Below are 13,583 nucleotides of genomic sequence, written 5' to 3'. Positions count from 1 at the left end.
CGTGTAAAACAAAAAGTTTTTAAACAAAAATATTATTCTTTTAATATTTAAAAGTTTCACACCAGATAAAGTTAATGCACCTGTCCGTCTTTGTTGTAGTATTTAAAATATACACAAGCATGAAGTAGCGATATAATTTTTAAAGTACTTACGTACTTATACGAATCTCTCGAATTAAATTTTCTAATTACAAATAATAATAATATTTTCTGTTTCTTAAAATTACATACGTAGAAAGCAACCACATTCAAAGCTCTACATAAAATAAAAGTAACAAACATACTTACTCATTCACACATCCACGCACAACGCAATGTCGATGTCTTGCAATATAGCACGGGGTTATACTTTGTATATAAAAAATCGCAATTTTGTTATAAAATTCAAATAAGAGAAGACCTTTAAAATTCGAACTCAATGCAATGCAAACTTGCGCAGGGATAACTAAAACACATCTAAAAATTGTACAATAATTTATCATAATATATCACTGTAAACAAATTCTGAACAGGGCGATGGGTACAAATACAGTATGACTAATAGGTTTATTTGCATATCTAAAAGTAGTCCCATTTTTTTAAACTTCTATTGAAAAGTAGCTTTGAACTTCAGGCACGTAACATGACATTTACAAAATCAAATACACCAAAACCAGTGCCGCTGTTTTCTTTCTTCGTCGCTAACGAGGATCATCATTTTTCTAGTAAAAATATTGAAATTATAAATAGCGTGAAAATATATGTCCTTAAGGAATTCCGAAGAAAAGATTCAGAGCATTATCTTAAGCTACGACCTGTTTATCCCCCGTGAATCAGCTCGAAATCCCCATTCATAAAAGCCATCTCGTATAGAGAAATGTTCAGTGAATATAGTGTAAATCAATCAGACATTATTCCAGGCTCTCTAATATTTCAATATCTTTGTCATACAGCGTATTCAGTTATATACAGCAGGTTCAGTTGAATAGGGAGAGGGGGTTAGTTTTATCTACCCCTGACAGTACCTATATATTTCAGTTGCTGATTTCAAAACACCAGTCTGCTTTTAAGAAAGATGTTACTGAAAATTTAACGTGTAGATTTAATATGGCAAAGAAATTACGCCCGGTCCGGCCGGCTGCCTCACTCCAAGCTGCCTCCGTAGATTTGAGGATGCAAATGGGAATAAAGCCATGAGGAAGAAGACTTATTTACTATTAATTGAACTTTTTGATAAATAACAGTTTATTATTAGGTAAGCATATAAAAAATTTCTAATAAAATTTCTATAGGGACACAGTGTAAGCCAATCTTCGTTCGTTTAACTAAAGGTATTTTAAACTTTTTATTTCTTACGTGACATGCTCTTTTTTGCAGATGTTTCTAAGCGCCTAAGTTGTAAAAGTGTTTACTTATTGGAAGCGTTTTTACAAAGAGTTTTAGCTAAACGCGGCCGACTTGACTGATTGATTAGCTCTCGTCGCGTCGGCGTCAATTTGTTAAATTAAACACATACCAAACTCACTATGGCAATAAATTATGATTAAGTAAAAATGTGATTGTAGTAACTTTAATAGAATAAAATAAAAAAATGTTTACTAATAATATCCAGTTTTGCCATTTCAGAAAACGATTCTGAGTACTTAGTGATTTTTTTTATTTGATATTCTTCTTGTAAGCGATAGGCTAGCAACCTGTCATTATTTGAATTCCACAACTCAATTCCATAATGGAAGCCAAACAGCTGAATGTATGGCCTTTCAGTCCTTTCAAGACTGTTGGGTTTGCCTACCACGCAAGTGATATAAACGGTATTATATGTATATATGTTATTGTAAAATTGCCTAGATGGTGTACGAAAAAAGTTACACCACTATGTGTTAGTAGGACTCGAGTTAGGACGCGAATGGAAATACAGAATAGATTGTCACATGATATATTTTATGTGGCTGATAGTTAAAAAGATTTACACCCACAATGAAAAAGGGCATTAGTATGAAATATTCATCTTACCTAAAACTTATTCGTTGTTATACGCGAGGCCGGGTAAATTGCAGCGCTCGCCGCTATAAATTCCGACTCCAAACAGCCTACGGCCTACAATCCCATCCCGACGCCTAGTATTATGCAGATTTTACGAGTTTATATGAAATATTATTTTCTACAACAGCTGAATTAACACCCTTCATTTTGAGAGGGTTGTTCGATTTCGGCGGTGCCGTGTGGTTCTAAAGAAATGTAACAAAAGGAATATGCACATTCATCTAGTGCATCTTTAACCATGATCCAATATGGGTAGGTTTCACTGCAAAGGTTGCGAAGGGCAGATGGGGATCGCTTGGTTCAAAAACCTGACTCACCCAAACCCGGATCGTGGTCTAAAGTGTACGCCGGGATAAACTACAGGAGGAAGATTTACGTGAGAATGTCAGTTCCTTAAATAAAATATATATATATATATATTTATTATATATACAAATTACACAGATTGTGTTAGCGTCAAAAGTAAATTCGAATCTTCGACGAGAAATATATTAAACGAACATCCAAGACCTAGACCAATTATGAAAACTGAACCCGGGACCCCCGGTGTAGCAGACAAGCGTACTACCGCTGCGCCACAGAAACCGTTAGTCTTACTTTTAGACATTTTTCATTTTCTTGTCTCAGTAACACAAAATGCTTAGAGACATCAATATTTATTTCATCACATTTTCAAGAAAAATCTTGTAGGTTTACTTGTAACTAATATTAATGGAGGGCTTTTATTTTGCGTTTCTCATACTCTGTAAGTAATATTTGTTAGACCAGAGTACATACATATAAGGTACGAGAGTAAAACGTAAATATGTAAATACAATCAAAATGTTGCTTGGCTTGGGTTCCCAGAATGAGGAATTTAGCGAAAGGTGATTTAAAATTGTGTATTTTTATTTTAATGTTATATAATCAACCGACTTCAAAAAAATCAGGTCCCTAGTTCACAATTTGTGTGTCAATTGCTTTTTTTCCTTCTCAATAATGCGTTATTGCGTTATGTGTTTTAAGAAAATATTATTGAAGAAACATATTTATTACTTCCTAACCAGTTAAAACTTTTAGGAATCGGAATAATTAATTAGATTACTATAGTTTAAATGAAAAGTAGATTATTTTTAACACGAGGAAAAGTCTTTAATTACTTCTCGGACTACAAAGCCTTTATTCGCTTGCGCCTTCGTACCTTAAATGGTAATTGATTCGGCCCTTGTCTTGTCTACTCTTTATATTAAATAGCGGATCAACGAGCTATTATTGATAGAAGGCCAAGGTTCTCACTGTCGGGTCACCTAATTAACATCTTCCATAATTTAAGACTTATATTTTTTACCTATCACTGCTTATTATATAATAATATATAATTTCGTACATTGTTATTAACCTACCTATATGAAATATTAAAGACCATTAAAATAAAGTCTTAGAGATTTAAAAAAAAACTTTATAAAATAAATAGGTTGATACCAGTACTTCATACGATATAAATTTAATTGGAAACTAAAACTAAATGAACAAGACAGAAAAGTTTACCAATCGAGAACTCTTTCCTCTTTTCTTTTCCTTAACTCTTCACTACCTCGTATTTTACTTTCCAAGCGAATATTATTCATTCAAAGTTAGAGAGCCAGTTTTATCTAGATTTCTTTAAAATACGAGTACCCGGATGGTATCGGAATGTTTGATAGCTTATTAAACTTCGTAATTAATGCCAATTTATTCCAGTTCTTGTATAAAATAATAAAATGAATGCAGTATCTGGCATTGAGCCAAACGTTAAAAAAAACTGGTCCTACAAGGTACATTACGATTATCGTAGCTTGATTGTATTATCAAACCGGTATATTTTTACCAAAAAGATGAATACCTATTAAATAAGTGCTTGGTCATGCTATAGTTGTGTGTATACAAAATATGAAAAACGAATTTTGTTGTTTGTAATAAGTGCCTAAGCTAGCTATTAGAAATCTCTTTTTAATAAAAATATATCACAATATAGTTTTAAAATTATATCTTTCATTAAATCAAGCGTTCTGCAGAAATGTACGTTTATTTCATAAATTCCTTAAATTATAAGTACACTCCATAGCATGTTTAAATGACTGTGGTAATTTTAAGGGTTGAAATGTATTGATTAAAAAGACGATGAAATCAAAGAGATGGTGCGTTTATTTGTCTCATTTGATCAATTAATAAAAATAAGAAATTCATCATCATCAGTCTTTAACTTACATAATTAAGAGCTTATAGCTAAGTAGTAATATCTAAAGGAGGATTGCCAACCTTACCTTCTGATAAGAGTCAACATCGCAATATTTATTCATGGCATTAAATAATTATATAAAGATTGGTTCGTTTACCTGCACTAACCCACACTTATAAAGAGATAAGATTTGTTTATTTGTAACGAAGAAACTCAAAAACTACTGAACCGAATTTGAGGCAATTTGGCACACTGATAAAGTATATCTTTAGCAATACAGGCTACTTTTTTCTGGAAATGCCCAAAGGAGCGAAGCCCCACGCAATAGCTAATTGCATGTTACTATAACCACCCAAGAACCCTTTTCAAATAAATTCGAGTGACTAGAGTGTTAAACCAAATTAAATAGACCCATATCAATTGAATTGACGTACATCTCAAATCATTCCAATTTGAAATTTACAAATTTAAGAAATTGTTTAAAAATTTCAGCTTTATAGTACAGAGATTGTTTCATATGTTAATCTACTTTACCTACATTATTTATAAACAAGCGTGAAAATAAACAGAAAAATAAAAAAGAGGGGTTTTTTAACAATTTAATCTCCTTGGTTGCCTTGGATCAGAGTAAATAGACACATTTATCAAATTATGAACAGTATAATTTTGCGGTTTTGGTTTATTTACATAAAAACTATGATACAAATACAGACATCGGTTATAAAATCAGTATATTTCCACTATTCATTTCCAAATCAATGTTTGATGTTTTCAATTAAAGCTAGGTATGTATTTAAATTATATCGCTACTTGTTTGATAAGTATTAGTCGTATATTGGCACTAGGAATGATTCTTTTTCTAACCGGTATTAGATGATTTTAATTTTAAATTTGGCTATTAGTAGTAGTATCACAACAGAAATTATCAGAACTGACCATTCCGAAAGATTAAACATTTTTTTTCATAGTTTCAGCTTAAATACATATTAATAAATAAGTATTCCACGATAAAAGAGAAAGCATTTTATTTGAAAAGCAAAAGCAAATATATCAATTGTTTGTTCGTTTGCAATAATACTACGAGAAATTAATCCATTCCTTTATACAATCCTGTCTATGTTCCTTGTGAGGTAGACAGAGCCAGCAGTCTTAAAAGACTGACAGGCCGCGTTCAGCTGTTAGTTCTTAATTATAGAATTGAAATAGTGACAGTTTGCTAGCTCATCGCCTAAAAGAAGAATCCCAAGTTTATAAGCCTACGACATCTATGGAGGAAAGAGTTGGGAGTGGTCCTATTCTTTTTTATTTGTGCCGGGAACCATACGGCACTGTCGGGATAACGAGAAAATTGTAATTTTGAAAAAGAAAATGTTACCACCTTTTTGAAAGTCAATCTCAAAGAAAATTTCATAAAGAAGTTACTTCCTCAAATAGAACTTTAAAATTTTAAGGTAAGTATATAAAAATTTTCCACTCCATTATTTCACACTTTTCCCCAGTTCCGCGGGAGTTTCATTGAACATATAAGATGTCGCTTAAAATAATTTAATTCAATCAAAATAACAAAAAAAAGTAATAATCAAAGTACCTATAAAGAACTTAGAAAAAATTCATTCCGTCCGTGATTTCTTAACTAGAAGATATAGTAGAATGGTAACCATGACCTTGACTGCTGAAACATCGCCAAAAATATCAAAGACGAAACAAAATGAACGCAATAAGTCCTGTTGTGATAGCAATAGTTATTGTGACCGCGAAAACTTTACATAGATGTGGCAAAGTCAAAAAGAATAACAACATTTCTCATTCTGTACAAAATATTACTTTCGTACCCATCTATATATATATCTTATCTATAAAACTCAATCTTTTCATTAGTACCAATATTGTAAACGAGAAACACGTGTTATTACAAAACCATAAAGATGGATACGCGTTAACGTTTTTTGGTTAATTTGGTAACAATAAGTCTCAATTATTATTCTAAACAACCTTAAAACTCATAACCAATGTAACACAGACGCGTACCCACCATAAAGATTAGTAAACGCTTCGTATAACAATTAAGGTGGACTTCCGATAACGGTTAAGGTACACTTCTGAACTTGCTCAGCATTTATTACACGGCAAGCGTGGTGTTTTTAGTGAAAATCCCGCAGCCACAAGCGCAAGTAATAGTGGTTGTGCCTGACCTCACCTGCGCTCTGGAAGGCGCATCGCCGAGTTGCGTGGTGGCCGTGTTGAGGCGGTGCAGCCGGCGCGGGTGCTGCTCGGAGAGGCAGGCGGCGCGCTGGGCGCGGAAACTCTGCACCGCGCTGTAGTTGCGACGCCCGCTCCGACCGTTGCACCACCCCGAGAATGTTACCTGTACACAATTAAGATATGTACAAAATAGAGGTGTAAAAGTAACGAGAAAAAGCAAACCCGTATGTATTCGTTAGTTTTAAAATGAGTACTCGTTACTATCGTATCGTTACGTTACTCGTTACTTTTGATACCTCAGTATAACCCAACAAAACGAATCGATTCGTATTTTGTATAGTTTGATACGGGTGTCGAACTGCAAATGAAGTATTGAGTAAATAGTATTGACAGAATCTCTAAATTATAATGAAAAAGCAACACTGTCAAACTTATTTAATGACAAAAACATTTCGAGAACAAAAATCTTTTATTTTTAAACTGAAATTAGACATATTCTAAACAACAGAATCATTTGTTCTTAAACTGAATTTAGACATATTAAATAAAACCATGTTTTAAATAACAGAATCTTTTGTTCTTGAACTAAAATTAGACGTATTAAATAAAAACATAACGTTAAACAAATCAAAAACTATTTTGTAAGCTTCATCCCTAATTATAATATCGTGTGGTTCCCGGCACCAATACGAAAAAGAATAGGACCACTCCATCTCTTTCCCATAGATGTCGTAAAAGGCGACTAAGGGATAGGCTTATAAAATTGCGATCCTTTTTTTTAGGCGATGGGCTTGCAACCTGTCACTATTTGGATCTCAATTCCATCATTAAGCAGAGCAGCTGAATGTGGCCATTCAGTCTTTTCGGGACTATTGGCTCTGTCTGCCCCGCAAGGGATATAGACGTGACTAGGTATATGTATGTATGTATGTATAATATCGTTCCCTTAGCAACAATCATTAACAGTCATTGTTCTTTTGTATTTTGTTATTGTAACGTACGGTTTTGAATAAGCGTGCGCAATGTGCGCATGCGTGAAATGAACCCATTATACAATAAATGCGAGTTACGAAATCGTGCGATTAACGAAATGCATTCGAGAGTAACGTTTCGTTACTCGGTACCAGAGCGCATACCCGTTACTCAGTACCGAATACATACAGTTTGTTACAGCTTTAGTACAAAATATACTATAAACTAGAGAGCGCGTGTAACTTTGCCCGCGTAAATAAAAAAAATATGTTGAGATTGTCGTAAACCAAAACTTAGACATTTAATATTACGTAGTAAAACGCGTTAAATGAATGGCTATTTATCTTGGCACATCGCAGTTATGTTTGTATGGGAACCTTTCAATTAGGTATTGTTTCGGCTTGAAGATTTTACCAGGAAAATCTTGGATATTTTAAGATTACTTCTCAGAAGAACACGGATAATATTTTAATCAATCTAAAAATTTCCAATGTAAACATACCTACGTTAAGACGAATTATTTTTATGAAGAACGAAGAATTTTTGTCCACTGTTTAAAAATTCAGTAAAATTAAACTTTGTGTGCAATCAAATTCGTACCCAGGAACGAAAAGTCGACAAAACACTGATGAACGGAAATTCCATATTAAACCAATCAAATTTTTAAATAAAATAACATTCCGTTATTCAAAAACACTATATTTGATTTAAGTTTAATTTTAGATTTCAGATCACTGAGTTATGACCATTTCGACTTGCTACAGGAAACCTGTGTTTGATTTAAGGATTTGTTATTGTTATATTTCTTTTGTGTCTGTAGCACTGTGGAAATAAATGTTTTATCGATGTATCTATCTAATTTTTATTGAGGTACGGAACATATTGTGCAAGTATAAAAAATCTTTTCGGTTCAATAGCACTCTCAATTGTATTGTTTTTAAAAATAAAATTAACTTGTTTACCATTTACAATCCTAACAGATTACCCTTTATAACAAATCTTTTATACAATAAATAAACTATTTTCCCAATAAAAGTGTCACAGTTAGTGAAGTTGGAGGCCAAACTTAGAAGAAAGAACATTTACATAAAATATTGGGCAAATTTGGATGGCGTTAGGGCCGGGCCTAGCGCCAGCCGAGGCGATCTCACTTCACCCACACAGCGAACGAGACTTCATGAATAATTTAATTGGTCGTGAAAGATCGTGATGAAAAAAGAATGTGTATGTCGGAAATTAATAGATATGCGCCATGTTTTGGTTGATTTTTGCATTGCTTAGCTTGTACAGTTAGGTGCTTTATAGTATTTTTCATCACAAAGAACGAACCTCTGTTAATATCTGTCAATTTTGACACTGTAAAATCACACATTATTATTCATGTAACTGCAAAGAAATAGGTACCAAACTTCTAAATCTTTTTTTTCATCTTTTAAATTAATTTTAGAATAACATTGTAACTAAACCAATATAAACACAGATTTTATACAGTTAAATATAAAAATAATCAAGCTTAATTTTTTGTTTAAATATTGAAATTATTATTTAATAGTATTTTCATGTCATGTATGTAATTTAATAATACCAAACACAAAAGTTTGGTAGAAAATATTGGAATTAATGAAGTGTTCTTAAAGCAGTAAAAGGGTTCTTAAGTAGTCATGGCTGGCCCTTCACAGGGCGAATGAAGTGGCTGGTTTATGTATAGGTTCAGGAAGCGTAATATTTTCCCATCCATCATCGTGTTTCTACAGAATAGACCACCCACGACTTATTCTTGTATGGCAATTGTGCAGACGATCCATACTAAATATGTATAAAGAGGAAACTTTTATATTATTATTTGTGAAGAAAAAGAAACTTTTTAATTTATTTTGACATTATATCATAAAATAAAAATGATGTACAAATACAAAACCTAAAAGTAAAGTACCTTTTTATTAAGAGGGACAGCAACGCTGAATTTTTCTGTTTAGAAACATGACAATATTGATTGCTAATCAGAATTAACCCAATTTTTTAACAGCAAATATATTATATACTAACTATAGGAAAAAAGTGCGGCGTCGCTCGCAAAAAAAAACGTTTTCGCAAGAATATTGTATTTTAAGAAATCCTTTCTTAGTGCACCTGCATACCCCTGAGAAACCTACATGACTAACTACTAACATACTAAAGTTCATATCCCCGTGATTTGGGTTGTGCTCGTTACAAAAAATACATTATTTTCTCTTTGTTATTTGTGTGGGTAGATTTGCAAATACGAAAACATCCCGTTGGAAGCCGGCTTAACACAACTTTACCAAGCTTAATAGCTAGTAGTTTACCTAATCATTATAATAATGACCTTGCTCTGTCTTGTAGCTTTATTTCGGAATTGAAGTTCGTTCGTAAGTACTCAAAGGGTTAAACATCCCTTTGAGTACTTACAGTGCCCAAAGCTAAGGGAATATACTTGTAATGTTATCTCAAAGTCCGAACAGGAAAACTCGGCTGAACGATCCCATGATTAATACTTACGAATCTCAAACAGTATGAAAATCCTTACATAAATTAAAGTCCCTCGTCGCGTCCATCTGCGACGGCTTATCTCAGAAATAACGGTGGGGATTTTGATACAGTTTTCAGTGATTTGTAGATTACCCTGAACCTATGGGAGTTGTTAGTGTTTATCAAACTGAAAAATAGTTCAAGCTTACTACCTACTTAAATCAATGTGAAAGTTTGTAAGAATGTATGTATGTCTGTTTGTTATTCTTTTACCACGAACCGATTTTCATGAAACTTTGCAGTTATAGCTTATACATTACATAATTATATAAAATTTATAAAGATTCAATGCGGATGTAGTGGCGGACGACAGCTACTTTTAAATACTTTCTAATCTTTTAAACAAATAATTCTGCCGCTGAAATTGCAGATCAGTTCTATGTTCATTATAATAAAGTGAAGTCTAAACGACATAAGTTTTTAATGCTTTATAAAATACATTTTAAACAAATTAAGCCGTTATTAATTACCGGAATTTCAATAATGGAAATTGAATCAATTTCCTTGTAGGTACTATCGGTGTCGTGGTGTCATAAAATATTTAGGCTCCAAGAAAATTAGGAGCTAAAATAAACAACTAAGCTTGTCAAGTTTCCGGGAAATGTAAACACCAGCCCGATGTTGTGGCCTCTGACAATTTTACACTAACGAGTTGTTTCATAACTGAAGCGTTTGTTTGTGTTCGCTGACTAAAAACAATTTAGTGTATTACGAAAAACCCCTTTAGATTATTTTATAACGTTAAGTTATAATCTATCTTAATATTATATAGTTAAAAATAACTTACTTTGATTGTTTGTTTGTAAGGGCTTATCTTCAGAAATACTAAGCCGATCATGAAAATTCTTTAACCGTTAGAAAGTTTACATTATCTATGTACCTATCATAAGGCCGTCGTGGGCCGCTAGTGAGATACTTGTCTGGAATTTGGGTCCACACTCGGCACCCAACTTAAAGATCTTCATTTTGCGTAAAAAAGAAATCACATTGTATGTAGGTAAATACATAATATATTATTTATAGTTAATATCACTTTAGTTTTCACAAAACCATGAAAGAAATAAAACCCAGTAATAAAGTGAAAGCAATATGATTATGAAATCGCGAGTGTGGAGGCTCGGAAAGCTTTCTGAAATTTATTCTACGTTATGTGGTGCAAGGGAGTTTCTTTGGAGCACTTCCTAAACTTATTTGACAGTAATGTCTGGACCCGGCTTTGCATGGTTAAACTGTATGACTTATAAGCTTATTTCTCAAACTGGATTTACATCAGATGACGATGCTACTCTGTCCAATAATTGTAATACAGTTGTACTCTCTGATTCAATTATTTAAGTAACTAATTTAGGAACAATAACAATTAGAACAAAAACATGTTTTTTAAGAAATGTCCCATACATTAGTTAATTTAAAATTATGGTCTATAGGTACTGCGACTAAAGTTGAAAAGCAAATAATCATTGGAAAGATGATGAGGTTCCTTGGGTAATTGTTAGGAATATTGGGTCAAACAAATTGTGGAAAGGTGCAAAAACAGTATTGTGACTGATTCAATCTTTACGAAAACTACATTGACAACATCACGTTTGACGTTTCGTATTATAAAAAAAGGTATGTTTAATAGACAACACATCAAATTATAAATTCTTTGATATCGTAGAGAAATATGGTTTAATGATCAAACCAAATTTCTTCCCCCAAATATAGGGTTTCCTTAAAACAAATAATTGAAAAATAATAAATATTAACTATATCTTTTGAAGTATTATCAGATTTTTCCCTTTAAATAAAAACAGAATATTAGACGTATAATCTATTTATCCTTCGATCTTATTGCAGAATACACGTTTTAGGGGAAGACCGGATCTTTCACACCAAGACCATTTATTTACCCAAGACCTATTTTATTGCTCCATTTACAACATGGACCTTCGAGCCGGATATAAAGTATGGCCCCTAGTACCACAGCCACGACATATATTTAATCTCATCGGTCGCATGATATGTTTATCAACAAAATCAGGTACTTTAATGAAAATTGTTTTTACTTATTTTTGTTACTTATTCTATCTGGCAGTTTAATCAGAGCTCTTGAAACGGTTTACAAAAAAAATCTTGTACAGACAAAAACATAAATACGCATATGTTATAAGTATATTAGTACCTAGGTGAGCGAGCAGTGCTCGGTGGACGTCCCAAAACCATAAAAATATGTTTCCGGGTGAAAATATTTGAAAAACGAATTTTTGTAGATGTGGGTAGAGATTTTTACCTCCGTTTTTTACCAATTTCAAATTACAACGAGCCGTTTTAGATGAACGCGAGTAAAAATATATGTACATATGTATCTACACAATAATTGCTCGTTTATTAACATTGGATAATCTCACCCAAAAAAAAAAATATTTTCGGTTCTGCATACTTATTTATGTTGTTGCCTGTACTAGTTACTGCAAGATTCTCGGCCTGACAAACATAACGGCACATGTATGGGTCTTACCTTGAAGGCGTTTCTAAATTTATTGGACATAATACTGTAGAGAAACGGGTTGATAGCTGTCGACAAGTAGTAGAGGATCCCGGACATCCAGGTTAGGATCACGTATGCCTGTAACAATCAGAAAAATAGTTACTCTTTTTGTCCAAGCGTTAATCTCACTCTCTCATTCTATTGTTATTGCATTCATAAGAAATAATGTCAGTAGCGTATTCCTTGAAACTCCTTTCAAATATGTTCTCTAAGATTTCTACCTCCATGTTAACGTTCTACTCAAACAGACTACAGAAATTTATCACCTAAAAAACATTTAATGTTAACACTATACATTAAATTTATACCTCAAGAAAATACAAAAACAAAATGAAGCAATCCCTTAAAGTTTTTATAAAGTTACTAGAGCCATAAATTAAATAATATACATATATGTATGTATATTATTTTATTGTCCTTAACCGAGTTCCCCGAAATATCAAAAAAGATTTTGGTGAATCTTAACCACAGAATTAATAATCGTTTACTTAGGCAATGAAATTATTTTATTATAAAATTAAAGTAATTTATATTCAAAATAAGGATATTATTTAGTGAATTAGTCTACAGATTTACTTTAAAATAAGAGTGGAAAGTGATTATTATTCCTTTTGCATTGCGGCATGATTGCGGCGGAGAAAATGGCGGGAAGACGGGGAAATGAATGCGTACAATTCGGAATCGTTTTAGATAAGTGGAGTTTGTTTTCATTGCTGGAATTCCGGGCTAGGCGGGAGGAGCGAAACCTTTACAATACCGGTAGGTACTCATACTGGTAAGTATGCTTTTTGCGCGTCAACTAAGTATTGTGCGACACTATGCAACATTGCATTTACCTAGTTTAATCTTCAAATTAAATTTTCTCACACTAAAATTTTTATACTTTGAGCACATTGTATTATATTACATAATAATTTTCTTTTAAATTCTTGCACTATATGTACTACCACATAAAACTTGTGCCTGACATTTGTCACAGGTTTTTTAGACATCAAGTCAGTCAAGCCCAAGCTGACGAACTAATATTATAAATGCGAAAATAAGTTTGTTTGTTTGTAATCTCTTCACATGTTATCTATCATACGAATCAATTTTTCTGAAATTTCGCGTA

General features: G+C 32.6%; 1 protein-coding gene across 1 annotated transcript in view; it reads right to left on the bottom strand.

Annotated features, from left to right (window-relative positions):
* LOC106132313 (pyrokinin-1 receptor-like) overlaps window positions 1-13,583 on the bottom strand; it is a 38,710-nt gene that overhangs the window by 968 nt on the left and 24,159 nt on the right. The window contains exons 4-5 of the mRNA XM_013331679.2: window positions 12,443-12,550; window positions 6,416-6,583 (exon numbers count right to left, since the gene is read on the bottom strand). Of these exons, the coding sequence (XP_013187133.2) occupies window positions 6,416-6,583; window positions 12,443-12,550 (276 nt within the window). The remainder of the gene's footprint in view (window positions 1-6,415; window positions 6,584-12,442; window positions 12,551-13,583) is intronic.

This window comes from Amyelois transitella, chromosome 14 (assembly GCF_032362555.1).
Source record: "Amyelois transitella isolate CPQ chromosome 14, ilAmyTran1.1, whole genome shotgun sequence".
NCBI classification, from domain to species: domain Eukaryota; kingdom Metazoa; phylum Arthropoda; class Insecta; order Lepidoptera; family Pyralidae; genus Amyelois; species Amyelois transitella.
This window is presented reverse-complemented; position numbering and strand designations above follow the sequence as displayed.